Source organism: Melanotaenia boesemani, chromosome 8, assembly GCF_017639745.1.
Source record: "Melanotaenia boesemani isolate fMelBoe1 chromosome 8, fMelBoe1.pri, whole genome shotgun sequence".
Taxonomy (NCBI): domain Eukaryota; kingdom Metazoa; phylum Chordata; class Actinopteri; order Atheriniformes; family Melanotaeniidae; genus Melanotaenia; species Melanotaenia boesemani.
In genome coordinates this window covers 17,987,181-18,015,170 of record NC_055689.1, presented here as the reverse complement: position 1 = coordinate 18,015,170, position 27,990 = coordinate 17,987,181, and the positions used below count along the sequence as shown (strand labels likewise).

Here is a 27,990-nt window from a genome sequence, read left to right as displayed (position 1 = left end):
ATTACCAACACTGGACCCAAGAAGACCCAAATGGTCTCTATGTCAAAGATGAATCGAGGACTCAGCCTTTAATAACGTGGTTTAGAGAGAAAAAGATTCCCCAGGTATATATGTTGCATTCATGCTTTATGTTATTGTATTACGTCATATGAAACATTTCTAACCAGCTATGATGACATTGGCTCTGACTTGTACAGACTCAAGATTATAATTTAAAATGGCACAAAAGCCGGGCACATGGCTGATGGACAGCAGACCAGCAGGCTGATAAACCCCACCCTAACCTGAACCAGCATACTAACACACTAGTCCTCCACTCCCTTTATTTTGTGGATTCATACATTTAGGGCTTATAACCTCACCTTTTTTAAATTGCAAGTATAAGATGAAGTGTGGCCTCGGTAAAGCTAAAGGTATTCAACACATTTCAGACACAGAACTCTGCTCAGCAACTTAATAAGTCCTTTATTTGCAATGTTCCGTTACCTCAACTTTCCAGTTTCCGATGCAAAAGAAGCCAATAATTTCTTAAATAAAGGAAGCAAAAGAAAAAAAACAAAACAAAAAAGAAAAACAATATTTACAAAATTCAAATAAAACTAAATCAATGGATTATCTAAAGCACCTCTCTGCATCTGGACAACTGTGGCTTCTGCTGGAAAAGGAGACACTGCAATTAACATCAGAAATTTGTTTCTGAAAAATAAAATTGAAAAAAAGTTATTATATATTTACAGAACGGTCCTGAAATGAGTTTCCACTTAAAGTAGAAAAGGCTTTCGGATCACTTCTGCTTTTTTTTTTTTTTCTTTTATCTTCTTTTTTTCCACTTTATATATATCCATCAAGTCAATTTCTCTGTAGATTTCAAGTTTTAACTGTGATTGGGTCATTATGTGTTCTCTACAACTGCTCAGGTTTAAGTACAGAAGAGGTAAAGATGAAGAGTCAGTCAGCGTAGTTCACTACTGGGGATGGGAGAGGATGGCTTAGAGGAAGCATTAAGACCACCCCCCCAGTAGTCAAAGTCAACATCAGTCCTCTGCAAGTTTATGATAGGAAACAGGAAGAGAAAATAGACAACCTTTGCTTTAAAAACTCCATCCATCAAATTAAGATTGGTTCATGTACATTTCATCTACGAACATTTTGCCCACGGTATCATTATTATAGAAACACACTTCAGTCATGCTGCACACTCCAGTAAAAGGACAAAGACATTAGAGCTGTGTTTGGATTGAACACACATTATAGCATGATGATACCCATGAATTTGGGAACTCACTACACCACACGTCTTGCTTTTTCCTCCTGCAGGTCAAATAGGATGTTAGGCATCATAATTGTCAAGATCAATGAAAAAGCAGCCAGTTGGTTTGTGTTACTGTGACAAAAAAAAATAAAAAAGTTTCGTAGTGATGTGGGATACTTCACACCTCATTAACAAGCAGTCCTTCTGAATCCATTTTCAAGTTTATTTGATGAGGACACTTGCTGTGTAAAGCAGGAGGAGAGATAATGAGGAAGCAGGATAGAGAGAAGAGAGAGGGAAGAGAGAAATGATTGAGTCCACCCCTCAAAGTAAAGAAAGAAAAAAAAAAAAAAAAAAAAGATTTATCCTCATTGAGGATTGATTCGAGTCTGCCCCTATGGCAATATTGTTCATAACTCTCCACAACTCCTTGCTGAACTACCACCTTCACAAAAATGGGGGTGCCAGCTTTCTCGTCGTTCCCTCAGTCCTTGTCGGACTCCTCTTCGGCCTCGCGGAGCCAGGTGAAAAAAGCGGTGACTGATTTCAAGGCCACACCTTTGCCTGTTTGCTCTGCAGGGTCTTTGCTGGACTCCCATTTGTAGAAGGCCTCCTCTTTGATTACGTCCTCGTCATAAAGGGCATCGAAGAACATCCGCAGCAGGTCTGCACAGAAGTAAGTATTGATCAATCCCTGACATTCGAAGAGCTGATTGTCTTAAATCAGCAAATTGCACTTTGTCCAGTTTACTGCAGCAAAGGGGGAAATTTAAAATAACCCAGAAAATACACACTCCTTCTTTCTAGTTTGTGTTGTAGCTTGGGAGTGCTAGTGAATGACCCTTGATGGGTTTTCCAAAACACACTAGCTGCATGTCAGCACGGGGAAAAGCTTCTGTAGAACAATGACTCAAGTTGTTCTCTTCTCTGCAGGTTTCACATTTTACGTGCATAATACTCACTTGCAGGCTGCTCCATGTGCACCATGAGAGCTTGGAGGGCGTAAAGGGCCTGTAACTCTTTCTGCTCATCACCAAGGTACCTCTGCAGCAGACTGGCCCTCTGGTTGATCTGCTTCACGTCAACCCTGTACGGGTTGTCACCTCAAATGCATTACAAACACAAGATTAGAAAAAAACTTTAAAAAAGGAAAAAAAGAAAAAAAAAAAAAGAAAAAGACTCGTGCCACTTTAGGTTTCGCTTATTAGCCTGAAAAATAACATCATGTTTGTATGAGAAACATTTTCTCTTCTTTTAGCATGTGCTGCTGTCTTGACTGTCAGTGCTGACTAACACAAAAACGTAAGATAAATTTAGAGGTAAACAGGTCTGACTTCTACAGGCTGAATTAGTCATACTTACAGATGATGGCAGACTGGCAGACTGAAGTCATCAGTGCTCGTATAAACTGGTTGGAAGCAGTCTGCTGCTCATCCAGATTAGCCTAAATAAGAAACATTGATGGAAAGAGAACGTTAATAATCATGTAATAATTACACTTAATGAAACAAAAGACTGCATGAAGAAAGAATGTTCACAATTAACCACAATTGGTCATTTTATCATTTTCTGGTATCACAAATACCAGGAGACAGGAGAAGTGCACTGTAATATGACATAGCTTTCCTGTATAACTATTTACACCTGATAGAGGTCAACTTGCCCAAATAAATGTGATGTAAATGGTCAGAAAATGTAAGTAAGCAAAACTGTGCTGTTTTAGTTGTGCTGATGAAGGCTGCTGCAGAAAGTGACAAAAAGGAAAATGATCTCACGGTTGTACACTTAACTGCAGGAAGCTCATGCCGATACCATTTTGAAATGCTAACGCCAGCTAAGTGTCCAACAACACACCAGCAGCAGATGCAAATGCTGCTGATGAGCAGATGTTTTACAAAGTGAATCTACAAACAATAAATGCAACAAATTTTTAAGTGACAATTTTGTAAGTTGGTGCCAAGTATTTGTGGATATCGGTTTGAGCTGAGCAGCAGTGTCCAGCAGCAGGACTAATTTTAATTATAACTCCATCATGTGTGTGTGCTATCTTACATGGTAGCAAATTGACAAACTCCTTTGTAAAGAGGCTGTTTTTCTCCCATTCATAGAGGACTACAGCTCATTTACCATACGCCATTCTAGTTATTTTGGCAGGTAGGCTGTTAAATCTAAATTTAAATTATTTTTTTATTATGTCCAAATCTATAAACCAAGTTATCTTCTTTATATTTACTTTTTTTTTATGTACCTGAGGAAATGTAGCATTGAACACTGATTATATATGGATAAAAAGTGCTTTATTAGCTTAAGGAAAGAGAAGCATAAACTGTATTTCCCTCATTTTGAATGATTATTAATGAAATTGCTTACAAATGCACACCTAGCATGAACTAATGTGCTTGAATAAAAGTAGCTAAAAACCTGAGTTCTTGCTCATAGTGTTACACACCTCAACCCAGTCTCTAATTCGCTGGTTGTTGGCCTTGTCCTGGAGGAGTCTGTCCAGCTGTTTGCTGAGCTCCTCCCCACTGAGGATCTTCTTACTGACTTCCTTTGACTCCATCTCTTCTCCTGTGGTGAACTCCACTTTCTGAAATACACATAGCATTTAAAAAAGTCTGAAGGTGTCACTTGGCAAGTTATCCTGAGCCGTTTTCTGTCAAACTTGAAGTACCAGTTTTTGGTTGAGTAAAGACAACAAAAAAAAAACTGAACCCAACATTAATTTCTAATGATACAGACACCTGAGCAGTGAGCAGTTTAACACTGTGTTTTAAGGTCAAGTTCAGCATTTTAAACACCTTTAATGCTCAAATAAGTTACATAATTATACCCATATTCACTCCAAATTTAATCACTTCTTCCTCACATTAAAATAACATGTTGCTGTGCTTAAAACAACCAAAATAAATATTTTGTGACAGATTTCAACATCCAGAATTAGCTAGCATGCACTCACTCATTGCTACGACTGAAGGGTTGTTTTAGTCAAAGCTTTAACACATGACCATGCAACACTGGTGGGAGAGCTGATGGCACAAAATTAAATTCAATGTAAAAATCCTGCATTTTAAAAAAGTTAAAAGTGCAGATGTATTACCAGCAGCACACACAAGACTAAAAGCAAAAGCTCTGTTACCATTAATTATATTAAATGATTTGTCAGGGGTCCATGTGAAGTTGAGCTTTAAATGTGTATTAATTTCCTGCATGTGCCCTGTATGAGAAACCCTTTTCCACACCATCATGTTTTCAATAAACTTCATTTTAGAAAATTAAAAGTAAAACAGCTTCCTTTTGTACCTGATCTGTGACAAACTTGTTGACGTCTTCATCCTTCGGCAAGAAGTTGTTCCAATTTAGCCCAGCTTCTTTCCACAAAGCCCCGACCTTCTTAGCAGTCTGAAGTGGGTAAGAGAGGGACTTGATAAAGACCCTATTTAGCTTTACAACGTTCTCAATGTCAAACCAAGTACAATTACTTTAGTATGAAGTCAGCTTAAAGATTCATCCACCTACCATCCCTTTGCAGAGTATCTTGAGGATCTGTGCCAGCAGCGCGCCAGCCTTCCCCAGAGGCACGAGAGGCTTTGAGATCTCCCTGAAGAGGCAAGTGAACTGAATTAAGCTTTTTGCTATTTTTAAATAATTATTCATTAGCTTATTTCAGTTGTTGGTAAAACTGCAGCTGTATTTGAGGCAAAAAGCATAAATAGTTAAAAAAATATGGATGTTTCAAGGAAAAAAAAAAAGGCAAGGACTCCATAAGGGATTCCCACTGGCATTAAGTGACAGCTTCATATTTGACATATAAAGAAAAACTACCAGTGAAAATCATTAAGTTTTTGTGCTTCTATAACACCTGTGTGAAGTAAAATAGTCACCAACGTTAATCAGTTATAATAGCTAAATTAGCATAAAGGTTGCTAATTTATTTAACCACAAGTCCACCACAATCTTGTTTATAGCTACCAGATGTGCTTTATTTACATGTTTTTCTTGATTTCAGAAACCTACACTGAATTCAACTTCTGCATTATGAAATCATCTTAGTAAATCATTTTTGCTTCAGCACTCACCTGAAGAGCTGTCCCATAGGGATGCCTCCCTCATGGAGCATGGGGGTAATGAGTTCAGCCAGGTAGAGCCAGATGTGAGGTATATCTATGGCCATGTCCTCCGCTGCCTCCAGGATCTCTAAAAGCCTACAACAGGATACAAAGAGTAAACTGAATCTCTTTTGAAGCACACAGCTTTATGCAACGCAAAACAAGCCCAGCTGAGACACTGGAAACTGTGTGATACATTTCCAGTTAAATGCTCACCCTTTGTAGTACTGCTGTATGGGCAATGTCCCTGCCTTTACAAGCTGGTGCAGCAACAGGCCCATATGCTCCCTAGCAATGGTGCTGCGTTCAAGTGTCGACTCCACACCATTCCGAACAAATACATAGAGCAGCGAGGCACTGTTGAGCTCTGCCACACACTGCAATGCCTCCTAAAGTGCCAGAAAAAAGAAAGATGTCAGTGGTGCCATGTCAGCACATTTCAGTGTAGTTCACACTGCTGCGCGAAGGCATGCATAATACCAGGTTTGTACCTTGACATCATTGATGTGGAGATATTCTTCAATAATGGCATTTGACTTCTTCTCCACCTCTTCTTCTGACAAGGAAGGTTTAGGAAGAGGAGGAGGAGGGGTGGCAGTGCTCTCACGCTTAACTGCAGAGAAACAAGATGAAAATACAAATGAAAACTCACCTTTTATCCTGGGTGTCATCAATTTACATAATTGTTTATCTACTTGACATGTCTCCATTACTGCATGCATTTAAATTCTTTACTTCGTTATGAAGTTTCATACCTGTAAGGTCTTTGCTTAGACCTCTGTCCCGACTGCCTCTGTCTCTACTGCCTCGGTCTCTACTGCCTCGGTCTCTGCTGCCTCTGTCCCGACTTCCTCTGTCCCGACTTCCTCTGTCCCTGTCATCGGTCATGCTGGCGACGCGACGCACAGGTTCAGTTGAAGCTTGGTTTTCTCCGCCCCTCCCGCCACGCTCCTGTGACTCTCTGCTGAAACTTCTCTTGGTGATTTGGTTTCCATCCCGTCCCTCGCTGCGAGTAAATCTGTCAAACCGATCCCGGTCACGGTCACTCCTGTCTCTGTCATTACCACGCTCACGGCTGGAGCTCGACCTGAACAGAAACAAACATCTTTTTAGAATATGTCAAATGTGCTTTTAATTATTTATTTTTTTAAATTTTATTCTGAGCTTTAATCGCCAACAAAAATGCTTGAAAAACTCTACGGTTATTTGCTGAGGAGCAGAAAAGCTGAGGAACAGGGATGTTTAGTGGGGAATATATCTGCTGCGTCTGCATACCTCTGAGGAACTCTGCGATCAGATTCTGTTGAAGACAACATGGAAGCAGACTGCTGAAGGGCCGAGAAGCGGTTGAGTGTGCTGGTGGCTGGGCGCCCAGTGTCTTTATGAGAAAGAAAAATACATTAGGACCCAGTCACTAAAATAACCACAAATACATACTGTCTATTTTGGACAGGAGGTGTTTACCCTGCTCGCCACTTGCTGATTTAGCTCCACTTCCTCCACTGCTGCCTTTTCCCCAGCTACCCCACATGCCTTTTCCACCTGGAGCAAGCAGCTGATTGTTGAAGTCCAGAGCACCAGGCTTAAGAGAAACCAAAAAGTTCCATTTATAAACAAACTATATAACAAAAACTATTTAACACTGTATAAAACTATAGTTTCTAACTTGAAACTAATTTAAGGTTTAAAATGTTAAACCATACAAAAATAGCAGAACCCGCAGGTTGGAGGTTTTTCCCATTACCTTTGTGATCTTGCTGAGGCGGGTGGTGTCAATGGGTCGGTTCTTTGAGATGGGCACCGTGTTCCAGCCCTCATCCTGCGGCTGGCTAACCCGGCCCCCTCCTGGAGTGTGAGGACCTCTGCCCCCTGTGCTCCCTCCCATCCTGCCACCTCCTCCTCCTCCTCCACCACCACCACCACCACCACCACCACCACCGTCTTTCTTCGATAAAAGCTGCTGCTGAACCTTGATATGTTCCCTGTGCTCCTCCATCTCAGCCTCTTTGTGAATCTGGTCAATAGTTTTTGGACCCTGGTCTCCTCGGCGGGGCACCCAGTTATTCTAAGGATCAGTTGTGGAAGAGGTTTAATATGATAACATCCTCCAAAACCAAATGTACTGCTGTGGTGTAAAGTATTATTTACCCTTCTGAGATCTAAGACATCTTGTAGCATGAAACGGATTCTGGATGATGTTTTTCTCTCTTTGATGATCTTGTCCATCTGGTTGAAATACTGATCCATACGAGGCTGAGGTAGAAAAGACGGCGTTCATGTTGCATTGCTATGAAACAAATGCTGCTGTGCAAGTAAGAGAAATTCTAATGTCTCCTCAGTACCTCAAACCCATCACTAATAATCAGTGGCCCAGACACGTGGCACTAACACAAAAGTCATCACTGGGGACAATTTTCTGAGCAGATGGTAAAAACATCACAGACTTACTTTGGCCTTCTCAAAGTCCAGGTCTTTGCCAATAGTGGAGAGCAGTCTGCAGAGACACTCTAAAGACTCTTCGTCGTGATTCTTCAGTAGTTTCACTACACAGTCATGCATGATGGCTTCTGTCAGCATCTTTAGCTTGAAGAGTTCACCAATGAACTTTATGTTGCCCAGTGAGCGCCGTCGAGCCTGGTCTCGGGCTTCCTCCAGTTCCACCCTCAAGCGCTCGCGCTCCTCGTCCTGACAGCAAAAACAAAAAGAGGGTCTTTGCTTGCACAAACAATTTTATTTGCACAGCCATTTACTGGTCTCTAAAAATGGTAAATGGGGAAAGATTTTTTTTTTTTTTTTTAATTACATCTTTGGAAGCTTCCAACTCCTTTTGCTTTTTCTCAAAGATCACATCATCATCCTGGTCCTTCTCAAACTCTTTCTGGCAGCGGTTGAGCAGCAGTTTGCGGAAGTTCACATAATTTCCTGGCTTGTCTGGGGCAGGGACTTTCAACTGGAGGATGACAATGGTAGATTAAGAAGTTGTATGCCTTTTAGAATACAAACAATCTTCATGTGGTGCATGAAGTAGGTATAAAATTTAGATGTACATATGAAAGTGTGCTCCTTCAGCTCCTTCATACATTAGTTTTCAGCATCCAGACACAGCACAAAACAGCAGTCATTATTATAGTAGTACAAGGTGACTTACCCCCATAAGGCAGCGACACATGTTGGCATAGGCCACAGAGAAGTTGGGCTCTGAGATGGCCTTCTCAAAGATGAGGTCAATGGCTCCCTTCAGCCTCTCTTCTGTATCTATCTTTAGTTCTGTCACCTGCTTCATCAACTCCTGAAACTTCTGCGGGGTCAGCTTGTTCAAGATGCTGCGCAGACGCTTAAACACATCTTGAGTCTTGGCCTGCTCTGGGTCATCGTCTTCTTCTTCCCCGCTAAGCAGACGAGTGGACTTCTTCACAGAGGGCTTCCAAGCCTTCTCAGCCTTGTTGAGCTGCACATCATCGTTTAGGGACACCCTGCTGATAATTTTCCTGGGCTCTTTACGCTGGCCTTGCTGGGAGCGTCGAGGCCCAGGGGGCTATAAGAAAAAATAAGAAAGGTAACTAGATGCTTATATAGAAAATGAACAGAAAGAACCTTTATTCAACGAAATGTTAAGTTACAATTATTACCATAATAATGATAATGAGAACTAGACTACAACTCGTAGGATATAATATAACCCAAAATACAGACATCTGAACTAACCGGTCCTCGTGGTCCTCCCACTGATCTGCTTCCAAGATTTCCCAGATATGCGGGAGTAAAATCAGGGCCGACACTCATCAGTCGAGTCGGGTCAGCAGGCCGGAGGGGAGTTTTGTTCACCTGAGACATAAGCAACAGGTAACTTTGACATGGTCACTCAGAATTGCCAAATACAGCAAAGGTATTTTTTGCAACATCAAATAAGGTACTTTCATATAGTGGAGATTGTTTCAGTGAAGTCAAACCATCACCTACCTTGTCCAAGACCACATCACTAATGATCGGTAGGCCCTCGGGTTTGTGCATACTGGCGCTAATAAACTGGAAGCGGAGGAGGAACTCCCTGTCGTACTGCTTCTTCTCTTCTGGATTTATTGGCTTCCAATTTTCTGAGTAACATCATGTGACAATATGATATATGTCAGTGAAGGGGAGGTTACATGTATCTTTATCTTATATTTCTTTTAACTTAATCTTTACTTTTCCCAGCAAGTTACAAAGAACAAATTCTTATATACAGCAAGGGCATGCCAAAAGGCAAAGCCTTTAGGGGAATTTATCCTTTGACTGCAAGTACTGCTAATCTTGGGTACTAAACTCTGTATTTTTAGGCTGAGTATCCATGTAGAGGAACTAGCATCTTTCTTCAAGGATTCCAGTTAAGGGGAGCTGGAGTGTGCTGCTGCCAAATGAAAAGTTAAAGCTGTTTTTTGTCCAGCAGGGCTGAATCCTTCCACTTGAAAACCTCTAAACATTTCAGAAATATGCTGTTGTCAATATGACTTCCATTTCAGGCCATGAATCATATGGGGAAAACTCATACACCTGATGACCAAGAAAATGGAAGCAGTTCTATCTGTCCCAAGATTCAATTTGTCAGAGAAAAATGAAAACACAAGATGAAAAAAATACATTTGTGGGAGCAGACACAAAACGATGAGTGGTTTTAAATAAAAAAAAAAAAAAGCACACAGCAAGCTTGCTGTTGCTATGTCTGCACACGTGGGAGTGCTGTTTACGTTTTACAGTAAATTAATTTATTTGAAGCAGCTTGCTTCACCAGCCACAAATTTATTTTTTATTTTTGGAGCTATGCGTCTTGGCATTGCACCCTGCTTTCTCTTTGATGTAACACACACAGCTGTACTGAGAGGTGTTCCTACTCCTGTATGTAATTATTTCTTGCAGTTCCACCAAGCTATTTGAACACTTTGATTGAACACAAGATTAATCTTTCATTAGTTTGCCCTTTAAAGAGTTAATGTTTGTAACGGCCTCAATCAGTTGTGCCTGCGAAAGTGTTGGAAAAAGCAACGTTTGCCATTCACATGATAATGGACAATGAATCAAGTGAGGTGCATCAATAATGTCCTCTGAGTCACAGTTTTCTTATGTGTTAAACATAGCAGATAGAAATGGATAAAAACAAGAACTTTTCTTCATGGTTAAGCTTAAGAATCACTCCTGCAAGAACTTCATTTCTGGGCATGGCTAATGCACATCTGCATGTTATAGCATTTTGCTGCCACTTGGTGGCAGTCTCAGAAATATGTGGAACAATCCGAACTGCGAGCTGCTCTTGGCTGCGTTTGTGTTGCTTTACTTTTACTGTTATGAAAAATACAGAAGTAGATAAAGATCTGCTTTGTGATGGAGGGAAACTAATGCTGAATAATAAAGACTGTACGGTGCAGCAGTTGTCTGAGCTTTTCCCCTGTGTTTATCTGCCATTTCTCATTTTTGGCTCTTTGTTCTAATTATAATCATATTGGTTGCTGTTGGCCCATTCCAGCTCGAGCTAACTTTCAGTCAGCATTTTATCAATGTAAACAGTCTTCCCCAAAGGCTATGTTCCGTGAACATTTATGGAGGACTGCACATCTGAGTGCAATCTGAGTGTGACACAGACAGATACCTTTGTTCAAGTATAAAAGGGGCCTTAGTGAACAGTTAGTGTTATGCTACCAGTTCAATTTACCCTGTTGTAACAGCAAAATTGTTTTCAACTTGAGAAAGAGTGTTAAGCTGAAGATGCTGCCATTTGTGGAATCAAAGGTCAAACAATAGGCCTGAATTATTTTGGGGGAAAAAAAAAAACATCTAACTGCGATTTTTCTAACCAATATTTTGATTTGGCTTTTAATTTAATCATCAAATTCCAGCTTCTGTTTGAATGTTGATGCAGAAATCTATTTCTATATGAGATATAGGATTATCTCATGACATCTAAATATGAATTGCTTTATAGTCTAACAAGTAAAAAAAGTTGAGCAGTGAACAGCTTCACTGATGCAAGCTATGGCTAAAACAATGAAGTTTTCTCTGATACAGGTTTATACTTTGTCCTTGTGGTAAAAACTAAACAGTCTGTTATTTATCTGGTTTACACCACAGCACATCTTTACTCTCTACATGATTTCTGTACTGCACACAGTTGAGTTTCACCCTGATGCCACACAGACAGACACGTGAACATGCAGGTGCACAGACTCCAACCAGCAGAGAACTTGTATTGCACAATATGTGGCGTCAACCACCTGAAATCCTGTTTTTTTTTTTTTTTGTTTGTTTTTTTAACTCTCCCAGGGAGGTGACGATGGAAACACTTATGCTGAAAACTTAATGTCCATCACGGAGACACAGCTGAACAAACTATGTCTCTACAGTCACTCTGAGTCATATCACGGCTTAAAATGGATCCAATATTTTTTGTCGGTTACACATTATTTGAGATAAACTGAATATTTAGAGCAACCCCACCCAGTAAAACAGTCTTTTTTCACCCCATCGGGACATTTCAGATGTTAGACTGTTTTTGTCCTGTGATTTTTGTCTCAGCATTTCAATCATTTATGGAAAATAAGTCCGTAATGATGTTTAAAGACATGACTCAACAGCTCAGTGTAGCTGTCACATGATGTTTAACTTAAACATGTAGCCTACCTCGTCTTCACTTAGTCTTATTAAGGTTTTGAAACCTCTCATCGGGAAACGTTTGATGGGCTTCGCATCCCCCACAGATGCTCACAAGCAGCATGCTGAACATATGTAGGTAAATATGGATGCTAAACATGTTAAAGTGTGCACATCAGTTTAAAGTTGTTGCAGAACGGGAGCTGACAAAAGTATGTATAATATTAGTTCTGTCTATTTTTTAAATATTGCTGCGTCCCACCAGCTCAATGCTGTTCAGTCATAAAAAGATTTGAAATGGGCCACATATAGGCAAGACTGTCCAATTTGTGAACAGAGCCTTACTTTTTTTTGGGCTGTAACTAAAACAAGTTTTTTTCTTGGTAACTTGTCTCCGATACTGTAAAAAAAAAACAATGGCTTGGAGAAGAAAGTAATTACTGTGGGTGAAACCATGAAGAAGGTAAGTTTGGAGAGAAAATAACTACACATTCTGGCCGATATGTCTGATGAGAAACCAGTTTAATCCACCTCGTGTTAATGTGCCTGCTGCAGTTCAGACTGGTGCCACGGTGACAGCAATGTGTACGTTTCTGAGCTTGAACTAATGAGAATCCCTTAGCACAAAGCTTAGAAAACCATCAGTGTGCTTATTGAGACATAAAACCAGCATGTTACGCTGCCGAATGTTAAATGAGATGCAGTGCATGTTTGAAAGAGACTTAAATAGAAATCTCTCAAAAATATACATTCAATACATCATACATCAAAAACAGTGAATAGACAGAAACTTGAACATCTTTTCTTAAATATAGCCTGAATAATCTATGTATGCAATGTTATTTAATTAACAACTACTGCACTTTTGTATGTCATAACCTACCTTCTTTGTATTGGTATTTCTGCTCAGTTGGCTCAGGTGTTGCTTTAGGATTCTCTGGTTCTGCATTCTGCTTGTCTTCTTTCTCCTCCCAGGTCTCATCTGCTGCTTCAATAGGAGGTTCAGCTGGAACTGGAAGGTTGGCCTGAGTGGGCAAGGGTTCAGGAACAGTCTTGGCACCCTGCTCCTGCAAACAGGAATGGAGATATTTCAGTGTTATAGTTACCCCACAGTAAATGTACATGTCAAGACTAAATATCCTAACAATTATTGTTGAGGAAGATAAAATTGCTTTTAAATGTCATCCTTGTATTGGTGTCTGAAGGGAAACACACCTCTGTAAAGGCATCCAGGAGGTCCCCAATGGCTTCCTTCTTGTTGAGCTCTTTCATGTTCTTCTTCTTCTTTGGCACAGACATAGCAGCTGCAGAATAAGCAAAAAATTTTGACATTACAACCCCACTCAAAATCAACATTTTCCACATGACTATCAAAAATCAAAGAAAGAAACTGCTCCATCATACGTTGCATAGTAGATTCCTCTGGGCAGCTGACAGAGGTAGGAGGGTCATCTTCTGTTTTCTTTTTCTGTTCCACTTCTTTCTTCTCCTCCTTCTCGACAACCTCCTCCTCCTCCTCCTCCTGGGTTGGTGTTGCTGTTTTAGCCACAGGTATTGATTCCTGAGATTGAGAAGTATCAGGCTTGTCATGGGGTGTAGTGTCTGTGACTGTCATATTTTCAGACAGCTCTTCGATCTCCTGAGGAAGACCGTTTGAGAGGGGAGGCTCTACTGTTTCAACTGATGGGGGCTCTAGTTCAGGGGCAGAGCTCAGGGCAGCATCCTGACTCTGTGAAGCAGCAGGTTCCTGTACAGAGGAGGGTGACTGAGAGACTTCACTCACTTCTTTTGAAGCCGTTTTCTCTTTTGCCATGCTAACAGGATTAACTGTTGCTACAACTTCAACTGCAGGCTCCAACTTAGTGCTGGTCACTTGCTCTTCTTTTTCTAGTTTCTTAACATCCTCTTTTTTCACTTCTTCCTTTTCTGGTACTTTCTCAGCTGGAGCTGCCCGGGGCTCCTCAGTTTTCATAGGTGTCTCCTGCACCGGTAATGTTGCTGAAGGTTCTACGGGAGAGTCGACCGTGTCTCCAACATCAGCACTGACTTTATTTACTACCTCATCAAGAGTAGTAGTGCCTGCTGCAGCTGGAGGGAGTGAAGGTGGCGACTGCTGGTCCTGTATTAGTGGGGGCAGTGCCTCAGCAGCAGCTGTAGGGGCTTCAGATTGAGCAGTTAACTCAGGAGGCGAAGCTATTTGCTTGTCCACTTCCTGTTTGGCCTCCACAACAGGTTCTATCTTTGTTGAAGCAGGAGGTGAAGGGGTTTCAGCACAAGCAGGGAGGTCCGTAACATCATCTGGACAGTGTGAAACAGGAAGTAGATCAAACAATAAGAAAAACTTGCAGAAATGGTACATTTTTTTTTTTTTTTTTTTTTTTTTTAAATCACAAACTTTTTCCTCACCTCTTCTTGTCATATGATTGAAAGGTGGGCCAACTTCACCATTAGTCTGAGGAGGACTTGCATCTCCTACAGAAGCCTACAATCAAATCGCAGCAGTTACAATTGCTTCTCAAACTGATGATTCAAAAAACAGAAATCATATGCAACTGGAAACATCAGTGACCATTGTGACAGATTATAACATGCAATCTTTAGGATGATTCCATTTGTTTTTTGTTGATATTATGTCAGAGGGGTACCAATTTCATTTGGTTGTATTAAAACCTGTATTTGTTGCCTGAAATGTATCATGTAAATTATATGCTGCCTGCAACAACTAAGCTGACAGAATTTGACCACAGGTCAAAAAGAGCTTTCAAAATTTGAGTATTTTAGTTCAACACTAAAACTGCTTGATCTGGTAGGCACAGATGATATGAATTTTTAACAAAGATTTTTACCACCTCTGTGAAAAATAAAAGAGTGGGGCTGGTATGTCCAGAATTACAAAGCACTGGTTTGTTGTGTCCAACAATGAATACTTTGTTCAATCAGGAAACGTGTACTTTCTTTATAAGTAAATAAATAAATACACACTATCTTTAGAATTCACATTATTTGACCATACATTCTATTTTATTTAGAAAAAAAAGACTTCGAGGTTTTTCCTTTTACAGCTCGGGTTTTACAAAACAAATCAAATCCTGCCCTTAACTGTTTTTATTTAACTACATTTCTCACACACAGCATACAAATCCTGTACAGAACAGCAGACAAAAGTTATACCTGTATTATATCTTTGTTTAAACTTAGTCAATACAAACTAAACTGCCCAACGTCTTACCTGTGGTGGAGTCGGTGTGGTAGTGGATCTTCCACCCGACATGATCTCTTCTGTGATGTCGCGCCCACCCTGGTTGGGGTCTCGTATTCTTATCTGCCGGAGATGGAAAATATATATTTTAAGCTTTCCACAAAACTTATATCTAACATAAAAATATTGCCAAACATATATTCAACAAACTGTATGCAACTATCCGGTCACTACTGATCTATAGCTGTGGCCCATCATGATAAATGCTATTGTTATTTTCAGCCAAAAGGGAATGTTCCACATTGAAAAGACAATACTCTCCATTCAAAAGTTTTTTTGTCTTTTTTCTTTTTTTACATTGGACCAGAGCTGAACTGTCCTTTTGTTGGGACACACTACCTGTTTGCGTTCCCTCTTTGGTGGGCCTTGTGACTGTGCCGGTGGCTGCTGAGGAGGCGGGGCTTGTTGCTGTTGCTGGGCGGGGTTGATAATGACCGCTTGAGGCTGGACAGATGCAGAGTACTGCGATGGAGCTGGATAGTATGCTCCTGCTGTAAAAGACAGAACAAAACAAAGGATGCTCTGAATAAAACACAATATTCAAATTTATGACTTTTCATGGAAAAAAAACATTCCAAATTGCTATGACCTTATTCCTAATGAGTTAATATTATAAATGGTAATAATGGTGCAAAGAAAGTGCAACTTTTACATTTGCTTGTGCACACACAAAATCACTTATACAATTACAGAGCCAACAATGACAACATATAATAAGTATGTGGATCAGACTATAAACAAACTAAAACATGTTAATGTGTATGTATTAAAAACCCTTACAGATCCTGTTCAAGCCTTACATCTGCATGTGTTATGTTTTACTGACCAAAAGTGGGCAGCTTTAAGTGTGATTGACCAAAACACATCTTGACATACTGTAGCTCTTGATCACAAAACAACAAATTGCTTAAGCAGTGAGAACACAGATGTGTCCCATGCCTCACTGAAGGATCATCTATCCAAAAGAGGTGCCTTCCACCAGTGGGAAAAACAACCCGGTACCCATGCCTCTAATTAGGCACTGATTTTTACAAAGGTTTTCATAAATTATTTTAAATTCTACCAACAGGCACAATGGCTGTGCATCAATGAGGAACAGCGTGTAATAAAAGGATTGCGGTACTTGAGCTATATCAGTAGGTTGGGGGTAGTAAGTCAGTTCCAAGATTGTAAGCTACATGACTGCAGGTCTTTAAAACGACATCAATGCAAAACTTTAACATTTGTTTTTTTTGCAAATAGGATTCTTTTTATTCAGAGAAGGGAACTGATATCCGATCACATCTGATCCCCTGGGACCAAATTGCAAACTAAAGTACTTAGGGCAGCCTATTTATAATCAAATCACCCAACAGACAATTCAAGGTTTGCATAGAGCCACAGGTTAAACTAACAGTTGACATTGTGTTTTGTAGTAATGCTATCACATCACATGAGTATGCATTACTGAAAACTGGGATGAACTCTTGAACACAAGATGCAATTTTACACAAAATTACTTAGCTTAAATTTTTGTGTGCAATGTCCATATATCTTTTCCCATTAGTTTGGGTTCCAAAGTAGGGTCAAAGACTAAGCCTACATCATTATATTCTCCTGAATGTAAAAAAAATCTGGGTCATAATATTTCTACACCTCTCCACAAGGAGGAAAAGTTCTGTTCCAGCACTGCCTGGACCATAGGTTAAAATTACACGTTAACCTGCTGAATCCACAGAAAATCTATCCCTCTCTCTCTCTATTTATATATATATATATATATATATTTATATATATATATATATATATATATATATATATATATATATATATATATATATATATATATAAAAATATAAATAACAATCTTGTGTAGATTTAGGAGTCGTTGGTATATTTGCAGAATACAATTAATGTGACAGAAATGTAAATTTAATTTTAATACTTCACAAGTAATAAGATCTTTTACAGACATACAAAATATGTGTGCTCATGTAGATCATCATTTGTTTTAAACTACTGTTGCCAGCTTTGGTTTTTTAAATGAGCAACATATCACACACTATCTCCATAAATTCATCCTTGAGTGTTACCATAAGAAAAAGTACACATACAAGATATGATTAGCGACAGGAAGAGCCATGGAGATTTTTGCCACTGAAGCTTGCTGACCACCACACAAGCACACACACTACTCACCGGGGTAGCGCTGGGAGGTAAGAGGAGCACCATGGAGAGAGAGACGGCCGTTCTCTCGCCCGCTCCCTCTCCCCCCACCACCCCGCCTCTCCCTCGCAGCAAGAGAGGGCTCTGAACCAACGCAGCAAGGAAGAGGAGGGGAGTGAGGGACGGGAGAGGGAGGAAAGAAGGAAAGAGGGCAAGAAGAGACAGATGCAGAATGAGTTAATGAGAGGATCCAGAGGAAGCAGGGTGTTAAGAAGGTCCAAAGAAATGAACAAAGGCTTCATTGTGCTCCTAGATTATTCCTGGCTGCATCTTATTATGTAGAAATATATTTCAGCTTTTAAACTCTTTTCTTAAATGTTATTAGTTTAGTTAATTGATCCATTTTGTCCTTAAGTGTGAGCACAAGCCAGTACTCAACATTTGTCTCAAAACACAGGCCAGGGGTGTGTTTGGATGGTAATATAGTGTGCAATTGAGACCATTTCCTGACTAAGACTCATTGAATATTCAAATTAGTAACATGAAATACCACCTAAAAATTATATTAGATATTAACAAATCAAAATGACAGCCTCAAAGTCATTTCATGGAACCTGTAAGGCAGTGTCAGGTGTGACTGCAGATAGAAAAAACACAGGCTGAAGCAGAAACAAGCCAGACCACATGCAACTGGCAGTTGAACACATAGCACTGTTTTGACCCAGACAAGCATTAAATTCTCCGACCAGCCAAGCAAAACCATGACATATTAAAAAATAACTTCTGAACTAAGCAGTGAAATTCTAAAATGGATTCAGCTTTTAAAAAGGCAGATAGATGTACGGACCCTTGCGTTTGAGAAGTTTACCCCATTAAAATGTTAATCATCATGTTAATGGTTGTGCTTGGTTGCTGCTGGTCTCAGGTAAAAACTCTTACCATAACCGGAGTACTCAGCAGGGCTAGTTCCTGGGTAGAAGCCAGTACCACTGGTCACAGGATACTGCTGGGTAGGTGGCATATATTGCGGCCGGTACTGCAACAACAAACATCAAAGTAAATGACTAATATTAGAGATCCAACCCATTACTTCTGGCAAATCCATAGTAACAAACTACACCCGACACAAAATCAACCCTTTTCCGCGTCCAGAACCTTTGTGTAGTTTGTTTAAACAGGGTTTGTCATGTACAGAAACAAGAGAAATTCTTTTCTTTGTCTTTCAGTATTTTTGAGCTTTCCATCATGATATTCTGTCTTCAATTTTGCTTCACTGTAGAGACAATTTGGCCCTGGTCTGTACTATTTGGATAATTTTTCAGTTTAAACAAAACAAAAATGTCTGACAAGGATGCAATTTTGACAAAGTGATGAGCTGTGGAAAAGCTCTGGAGGTTAAAGTGGGTAGTATCTATCAATTTTAATGGAGATCAACTAGCCACAAACTTTCTATAAAGTAACTTTCAAGCTCCACAAATAAATAAATAAATAAACAAACAAACAAACAAACCAAGTGCCATCTCTCCCAAGAGCACTGAAGTGTAATGGGCTCGACACATGGGAGGCAACGTCGCTCCTTCTCTATTCATTTCTTATGAAAATTGCTTGATGAGGCAAAAATCGCTGCCCTCCTAAAGGCCAAGCAACAGGCAACATTCGTGCATATGAAATGTTGCACTCGTTCATGTAGACGTGCACATGGGGGCTTGCAACGCAACACAAAAAAATAGAGAGATGTTAAATTTTTGTCGCTACAACCAACCAGCGATGCTCTTCATTGACTGACCAATGAGCTGAGAGCAGGCTAGTAATAGTGAATGGATTAACAATAAGAAATGAATAAATGAATACAGAAAAACTGAATATACGTGTGATTATTTTATTAGTATATGAGTGATTACCATATGCAGCAAAATTACTTCCACACTAGACACTGCAGTCTGCAAACACTTTTAATATCAGGGCTCCAAACTGCAACCAAATGGTCGAATTTTGCGGCTAAAATGTGAGACAGTGCCGAGTGAATTTTTTTATTTCATCTACTCGCACAAAGGCAACCAATACATTTGCTGGTCTTTTTCTTATAGTAGTTAGAATTTAATGTACTTTGTCGCTAACAAACTTCTGCTCCCCTCTTCAGCCCAGTAGTTTACAGTAATTTAGCAAATTAGCTGCTGGTTTGCCGACTCAAACTAACTTCAATACGAGAAAAGGAGACGAACACCAACAAAGAAGACAACAGCTAATGTGCGTGTGAGCGGGGATGAACGACCACTGTGACTGACTGGCTTATGTGTGGAAAGAGGCGGGTCTTGGGGGAATTTATTACCACCTTAGCGACTTTGTCGCTATATTTAGCGAGTTTTCAGACTCCTCTAGGGACTAATGACAAATCTAGCGACTTTTTCTGGTATTATTGGAGACTTTTGGAGACTGACGTGATTGAAAGTAGTTTACCCATCCCAATGAGGAGTGGGTGCTGTACAGACCCATCCCCGTACAAAAGCGCTCATACAAGGCTTGGTCTTCTCGGAGCAGCAGCAGCTCCCAGCTCTATTCAGAGCAGACGAAGTTCACCTCTGTTTCATGACAAGGCTGAAAATGAAAACGTACAAAGCTGCTGCTGGAGGATCCTGCGCTGACTTACTGTTTAAGTAATATCTATTAATGAAGAGTGTGGACAAAAATGTTTAAAAAGTTAAAAGTGTTGTGACATGTTCCAGACTCCTAATTAAAAAACAAAATACACTTAAAAAAACTGAACTAAAAAATAAAGAAAATATTATTATTAATATTATTATTATTATATGCTGTTCTAAACATTTTTAGGTAGTCTTTTTAATAGATTTTTGCCTTTCCCACTATATCCCTCTTTATGGCTGCATCCATTATACTATAACTATATGTATATATATATAACTTTATATGTACTAGGCTGATTATGCTAATTAGCGACTTCTAGCACTTTTAGGACAGCCAATAGCTACTTTTCTTACTGAGGAGTTGGGAACAGTGGTTGGAGAGGAGTACCAGTCCGTGAAGCTGTTTATTGCCAGGAACTACATGGATAAGTCATACAATGCCCGTTGGGGGATGATGGTGACAAAGTTGCAGTTCTGCTTAGACTACAAAGTGAAAATCAAATCAAATCTGATTTTATTTGACAATTTCTATGTCTACTTGTTTTGTATTCGTGCGTCCAGTAAGATATTTTTCTTTTTTTAATATTATGTCAACTGCAAAAAAAATGGGAAATGTAAACAATAATTTCTGAATTTATTGTTCAAGTATTTATCACTAATACAATGAAAATGAGAGGAAATGTGAATATTTGCTTCGCAAGGCGATTTCAGTGTGCGCCCCTAAATTTTCTGCTTGCGCTCCTAAAAATTTAAGTTAGGGACCACTGTGCTCCTCGTAAAGAAAGTTAGTCTGGAGTCCTGAATATGGAGGAACTGATCATTTTCGCTATGTGTGACTTTCCCACACTTTACGATACTTCACACAAAGATTATAGAGGTGTAAATAAAAAGGCAGCCACGTGGAGCCTGGGTGAATTTGTCCGAACGTAGGTCCTGGATTTATCTGGACCAGCCTTGAGGTCCGCCATCAAATGATTTTCACCATGTTGTTTCCTTGTTTGTAAAATAGGATGAACCCAGGGTTGTCTTTATCTTTTGTACAATAGAGTCAAACAGCAAGATTTCTGTCAGTTTGAGCAAAATCTTCTGACTCAACATCCGTCACGCCTTGTCTGTCTCAGACTGCTTTGAAAATGTCAAAATTCCCTAGAATATCATAACTAATCAAATTTCTTGGCGAAAGACGGTCACAGAGCGCAATGCGCCACATTGCCACTGTTGCTGCCGTTTGTCGCGTCCCATGTGTTCGGTTTCAGCTGGGTGGTGATGAGTTTCGCCTGTCGCCGTCATTGGTCCCCAGTGTGTCGAGCCCATAAGTTAGTAGCAAACCAAGCATCGAGTTAGAGATGAGAATAAAATTCAACACTACTTAAGATGCTGACAGCTTGCTAACATAGACCATTGCCTCTGCTGAAAATATCTGTGTCTGCAAAAATAAATCAAGGAATGAGAAGCTACTCTAACAGCAACACAACCAGGCTTTGTTGAAGTTCTTTTTGTTGTTGTTGTTATAGACTACCCTTTCAAAACAAGTAAAGCCTCTTAAAACTGAAATTTACAAAAAACATTTATCAAGAGTTGGTAATATGTATTGGAGAATATGAATTATATGAGCCGATCTGAATTCAAACTCATGAATCATGACTGTTTTTCCATTTTAATTCTAATCAAGTTCCTAAAACACCTGCATTTGTCAAGTGCTTTTAAATCAATTAAATTTTTATCATTTTATTTGTGGTATAATACAAATAATTAACTGCATCTTTATTCCAGTTTACATAACTATGTGAATAGAAAAGATGTGCAACTTGTACAAAAACTCAGCTTGTCTTATCTTGGCTGTAGTTGGAGTCCTGTCTTACAACTATGCTACCATGGTAATATGAGCATGAACTCTGCATTATGTAAGCAGGTTACTGGGCCAAGAGATACCATGTGAGAAGTAATTACTAATGTGAGCAAACCTGTCCAGGGGGGATGAAGTAGCCCTGAGGAGAGCCAGCGAAAGGGGGCAGCTGCTGTTGGGGGATCATCATCATCTGGGAGCTGGGTTGGTAGACATGTGTAGGTCCAACAGGTCGAGGGCCACTACTCGCCTGTACCCTTGGAGCACTAGCGGCCATTGCAGGTCGATTCTGATAGTAACCCTGGAGAGAAAATAATGGATATAGTAGGGGGCAATCTACTTGCTCTGAATGTGCCTTTAGTGTCTCAATTAACACAGGAGTTACAATGTTGAAGCATTGTGCTTGTGTGCATGTGTCCAGTCACACACAAACACTTAACCTGATTTTGAAGCAATGCACTTAATATACATGGTAGCAGCTGCAGTAAGTTCTAGTTTTGGGCAATATGTAATCTACACTGCACTGACAGTCATGTTTCCCTGCCACACTGAGGTTAGCTCAAATTAAGAGGGGAGGTACGAAGAGAAAAGCTGTTACCTGCAATGCTCTGTATCCACCCTTCAGCCGCGCAACACATGAGCAGAGAGCAAGAGAGGGAGTGAGATTAAGGTGAAAATGAAGACTACAGACAATGAGGAAGGTTGAGATTACATGGTGTTAGAGGGAGGGGTATGAGAGGCAGCAATGTGTCTCACAGCCATGAGCAGTGAGCTCACTCATAAATGTGCATGCAACTCTGTACAGATCATGTTGTAAGAAGGTACCCAAGATTAATTCACTATCAAACTATTATGCTGGAACTTTTCAAGGCTCCTTTACACCATGCCAGTTTGGGCTTGTCAGAGATGCAAGTTGAAAGTAGAGGAATAAGGTATAAAATCTATTGTGCTCAACTCAAAATAGAGGTGATATTTTGCACAAGATGATATGCGGCCAATATGGAGCTCTAAAATGTGGTCACACTCAGGAGGTCTTGTTTGATTAAAACAAGCCTTGGAGCAGTTGCTTAACTAGTGTGGGACATTTGAAGAAGTAGTAACACTGTCACATGAGCCCTAGTATACACCAAACAGGTGTAAAAGGTGGATATCAATCTGCTTCCTGAATAACTAGTGTAGTTAAACCAAAGACTTAAAAACATCCAGTCCCCGATTCTTTATGTAAAGCTTACCGCATTTATCTAATCTAAGAAGCTGTGTTGCCCATAGTTCAATACAGATCCTGGATAAACTGTTCTGTGCACCATATGTTCCCTTGTGTATGCAGCACCTCCTAACTCTATTTTGACTTTTTCTAATTTATAAAGTTCTTTGTGAAATCCCCATATATAAAAAAAAAATACATTTATTCTAACAAATTAGCTTTACAAAATACAAATCAGACCCATTCAATAAGGGCGCAACTAGGATATAGGTCTTTGGGCATCTGATGGTTTGATGGAAGAATTGGCAAATGAACAGCCCAGAAACCCAAAACAGCAAAGTGGACTAGGACTAATTTATACTTTGGTCTGGACCATTGAACTGAAACACAAGTGTGAACACACCGTTAGTGACCCTGGACAACATGCAAAACTCAAAGCAGAAACTTTTAGGAACGAAATCTAGCAATGTCAGGACGATTATTGTCCACAGTATACAGCACTGACTGATGATAATTATACTGGCTTAAGTAATTTTTGGATAAAGATTTCAAGAAGAAACAACTGAATATTAATTAAATAAAAATGGAGGACAATATACATTTTGTGCATGACTAGCAAAGCGAGTTGAAGTGGAAATGCAATTTCAAAAAGAGTAAAGCGAGTGGATAAATTGAGGACTTGGTTTCAAATACAAAAACCATCATTTTTATTAGACCATCTCAAGAACTGTGACTATGTTGTTAAAGCATAGTGTTAAGGGTTTTAGGATAACTAAAAGGTTGACCAAATAAACATTTTTTTTCAGATTTGAATAAGAAATGAGTTTTCCAAAAACAAACTAAAGTTATTACTCTGGTATTGGAATAATATTTTAAAAAGTTTTTTATGGGGGGGGGGTCTGGCTACATAAAAATGCAAGATAATTACAGAAATAAGTCACTAATAATGTTTTTTAATACATGATGAAGAATAATGAGGAATATCGCTATGAGGAAAAACATTTCAAGAATGATATATTGGCCTTTCTTATATTTTTTGGGTCTAATTTTCCAACATGTTGATCTGAAGACATGCATTACACTAAGGAAATTGAGGGGATGTAAGGAAAAGTGAGGGCAATTAGTACCTGTTGGTGTAATGTACGGGGCCCTGTAGCAAACTGGGGGACAGCAAAAGAGAGGAAAGAAGTCAAGACTGACAATAAAGGAGAAAGACAGGCTGTAACACACACATTTAGCCAAAGCATTACAGCAGAAGAAGCCATGTTAGAAATCTATGTGACGGAGCCAAAAGTTAAGCGTTCTCATACATATCACATAGTAAGACACTGAATGCAAAAACCCTTGCACAGGGGAAAAAAACCCAAAACATACTGTGATAAATACCTGTCTTGGCTGTTGTGCGGAGTTCATTTGTGGAGGAGGGGTGGCAAAAACAAGAGAAGGTGGCTGGCCAGGCCCGTAGGCAGCCTTGACAAGGGAGAACATATGCAAAAATAACCAAAGACATGTTAGTAAACATCAAACTGACAAATTAATTAAATTCCACCTGGTGAAAGGGTCTCACCTGTGTAAGTCCAGGAGAAGGGGAAGGGTTTGGGACAGAAGTAGGTCCCGTTATAGGCTGTGGCGGTTTGTTCATTTCACGTTCTTTTATGGGTCTGCATTAGGGTGGCGGTGTATTGCCAGCCTTTCTGAGGAGAAAACGAACAGGAAATGCCAAAATTCAGAACATGCAACACAGTACAAACCTGGTATTAAGTCAATTGAGTTTATTTTTAGCAGAAAATAAATATACTTGTAACAATATCATGATAAATACTTGTACAGCATAGCAAATCTGGAATAAACAAACTTGCAGCCAAACTTGGTTTAAAAAAAAGAAAAAAAAAAAAAGAACAAGAATAAAAAACATTAACGTATGGTGACATCTTTAGTTTGTCAACATCTAAAGCAGCAGTGAGGGTGTGGTCTGTGGTTATGCTTATGATAACGCCACCACCTCCCAAAATTTTGTTGACTTTCATTTTGCATAGTTAATGCATGTGTTTAAATCAATTTTTGACAACATACATTCCAGTGATTTCCTTGCACATATCACCTTATAGAATTGTGCTTTGCCTAACACCAAAAAGTTTTTCATTTGAGTCGCTTGAATTAGGATTTAAAAGTTTGTTAAAAATATAATTTGACAAATACAAACAGGAGACATGTAGTAATGAGTGGCACTGATGGATTAAAGTTCAACTTAACTTTTAAAATATCAACAACAAAACTACGTGGAATGATGTTTACAGTAATTTTAAGAAAATGGATACCTCGGGTCAAAGTTCATTTACTGTGTTAACAGTGGCTTCAATGTTCCCTTGTGCTAGCAACGTGCAAATAACCTATTCAAATAACTCTATTGATGTCATAACTACCAGTAAATTTTAAACAAAGAATAAAATATCACTGTGTGGACGTTAAAAACATCTAAGATATGCTGGCCTTAATTAATTTTAAAAAGTATTAATACCACTGACAGACGTGTCATACCGCATCCACCTGCTGACACAAGAACTATCGTTAGCTGCTAGCTAGTGCCATGCTTTACAGCATTAATGTGCAATGCTGCCATATGGTTTTGTCAGCAGTGGTTGCTAACCCGCTTGTGAACCGTGATTAAAGATAGTAGGTTCTTAACGTAAAGATTATGATGTCTTAACATGGATATAGCATAAAATACATTTTGCTGGCCCGCTAGCGTGGCAGCATTCCCGGCCAAAGCAGGTTAAATCGTTAGCCAACAGCCGGCTAACATTACGTGTCCCGCTACCACATAGACATTCTATGTAGTTACGCTACGTGGCTGTGTCCATATTTAACCTTAACGTAGACAGCGCTAATTTTGGTAGCTACTGCTACTGGACGATACGTTTACTTCCAAAACTCAAGAAGGCAAATAAACTGGATCTGGCAATAGTGCTGCCACACTTGCGACCGATTAGGTTTACCGTTAAGCTATTGTTGGTGAATGTTAGCTAGCAGATTAGCCCTGCCCTATGCTATCAAGAGTGTTTCATTGCAGGCCCAGCAGGCTCCACGATCAAATGAAAGCACCAACCTGACATTCAACGTTACATTGGACACATTTTATGGAAACACAATTAAGTTCAGACCTAACTGCAAGCAACAAGAAACCGTCTCAGAACACAAACCGCGTTTACACTGAGCACATAAGAATTAAAGCTAATAACGGTAACCAGGGAGATTTAGCCACGAGCTGTCATTTAGTCTAACGTCAAGTTAACTTTAAGTAAGTAGTTCTTCAAAAGAACACAAAGTTTAAGCAGCCAATGAATTACAGTTAAAATTATATTAAAGTAGTCTGACATATCCCTATATTTATTGTGAAAAAAAATGCTTCATATTCTGTTGTGAAGAATGACAGTCGGCAGGGCCTGTTCAGCCCGCATGCCTTTGACAAAAAATGAAGTCCAACTCGGGTGTACTTAGAGCCAGCACTACCGCCGTCGATTCTATTTTTTCTTACCAGTTATAAATTGTGACAGTGTTGTAAGGTAGGACGTCGGAGTATCTGCCACTGATCAGTCTTCTGTTAATGAAAATGTTGTAGTTTCTTGTCCTTTACTCCAACAGAAAAGTGATGCCCTTCTTAGCTATTGGCTTAGCGAGCTAGTAAGCTAACCGGCAGATGGAGTGAGTGCTACTACTGTCACTTCGGTTTAAATCCCAGGACGTCCAAAAGTGACAGTGCTTAAAATCTAATAATATAGTTCTTCAGGAGTACTATTGACAACTCCGGTGGCCCCGAAATAAGCCTCTGGACCGGAGGTCCATGTTCAAGGCGTCGATGGTGACGGATTGCCGGTTAGGTATGTACACAACTGTCGTGTGAGGAGGCTCAGGCAGAGGCCATAGTGCGATGTTTCTGCTGTGTGGAGCCGGTGCGCCTCCAAGTCGCATGGGCAACTTCCGGGGAAATTAAACTTGGATGCCGTAGCCTTGGTCATGTGATACAGGAGCATGAATCATCTGATCAAATAAGTCTCCTAGTCATCTTACAATGGAGAAAGTATAAAACAGAAGAAAGTAATAGACTATACAAAGCAACGACATTTTTATGTTGTTTAGCACATTTCATTGCACGTACACTACCAAGTATAAAGATACAGAGAAAATCAGGATATTTTTGCTCCAAAGAGCTGGTTGACTTTAAAAAGTCCAAGCAGACTTGGATATGTTTAAGGATTCAAGAGGAAACCTTCACACCTCTCTATGAGACGCTTACATTGTGAAAACATGGAGATTGTTGAATTTCAATGACAGCTGAGCAAAACCATCTAAAACTGTAATGATGACACCATAAAAATCCTTAAAAATCACTCCAATAATGAATACTGTGTAGTCATTTCTAAAGTGTCCCAAGCACATAGGGTCGGGAGAGTCCTCAACCTCACTTTGAAATGACATAATAACAACAATAATAATCTTATTATTATTATTATTATTTATATATTTTTTTATAATGAAAATAATGGCCATGTCTGTAACCTCAGTCAATTGCACAGTTTTTTTCATTTTACCTAAGCTTTGACAGGGTGAATAAATTATCCATAATAGGTCCATTTATTATATACATTTCCTATGTATAAAGTGTTGATAGTACAGGGTTTAAGTACTATAGGAATATCATAGTGAGTATTATATCAGTGTAAACAAGGTGCACATCAAAAAGAGCATTACGGTGCATTTATGTACGATCATTTTGACTGAAAAAAAACTTATCTGAAAGGAAATTACAAATTAATTTCTCATTATGGACATATGACATGAACATGAGCTATTTACTTTCTAGTGATTAGTTATAATAAACCTTGTATTGAACGTCATCCCATAGTGATTTACCAAT

The 27,990-nt window shown here is 39.4% G+C and overlaps 1 protein-coding gene and 1 non-coding gene across 4 annotated transcripts; both read right to left on the bottom strand.

Moving 5' to 3' along the window:
* Positions 1-440: 440 nt before the first annotated feature.
* eif4g1a (eukaryotic translation initiation factor 4 gamma, 1a) lies at positions 441-27,036 on the bottom strand. 3 transcript variants are annotated; one of them, XM_041992005.1, is made up of 32 exons: positions 26,611-27,036; positions 24,643-24,769; positions 24,462-24,545; positions 24,203-24,235; positions 22,470-22,490; positions 21,990-22,172; positions 18,323-18,419; positions 15,578-15,729; positions 15,209-15,301; positions 14,386-14,461; positions 13,384-14,277; positions 13,195-13,283; positions 12,863-13,046; positions 9,322-9,455; positions 9,067-9,186; positions 8,510-8,896; positions 8,165-8,311; positions 7,810-8,046; positions 7,510-7,614; positions 7,106-7,426; positions 6,826-6,943; positions 6,637-6,739; positions 6,117-6,448; positions 5,853-5,974; positions 5,578-5,750; positions 5,332-5,457; positions 4,772-4,853; positions 4,556-4,654; positions 3,702-3,842; positions 2,615-2,696; positions 2,215-2,355; positions 441-1,918 (listed from the first exon to the last, which is right to left on the bottom strand). In XM_041992005.1, the coding sequence occupies exons 2-32, from the start codon at positions 24,715-24,717 to the stop codon at positions 1,737-1,739; spliced, it is 5,133 nt and encodes a 1,710-aa protein (XP_041847939.1). In that variant the 5' UTR covers positions 24,718-24,769; positions 26,611-27,036; the 3' UTR covers positions 441-1,736. The 3 variants fall into 3 exon arrangements, with proteins under 3 accessions (XP_041847939.1, XP_041847941.1, XP_041847942.1); XM_041992007.1 differs by lacking the exon at positions 22,470-22,490; XM_041992008.1 differs by lacking the exons at positions 22,470-22,490; positions 24,203-24,235.
* LOC121645327 lies at positions 7,693-7,769 on the bottom strand. The gene has a single exon (XR_006011412.1). It is a non-coding gene; the product is annotated as a small nucleolar RNA SNORD66 (small nucleolar RNA).
* Positions 27,037-27,990: the final 954 nt, after the last annotated feature.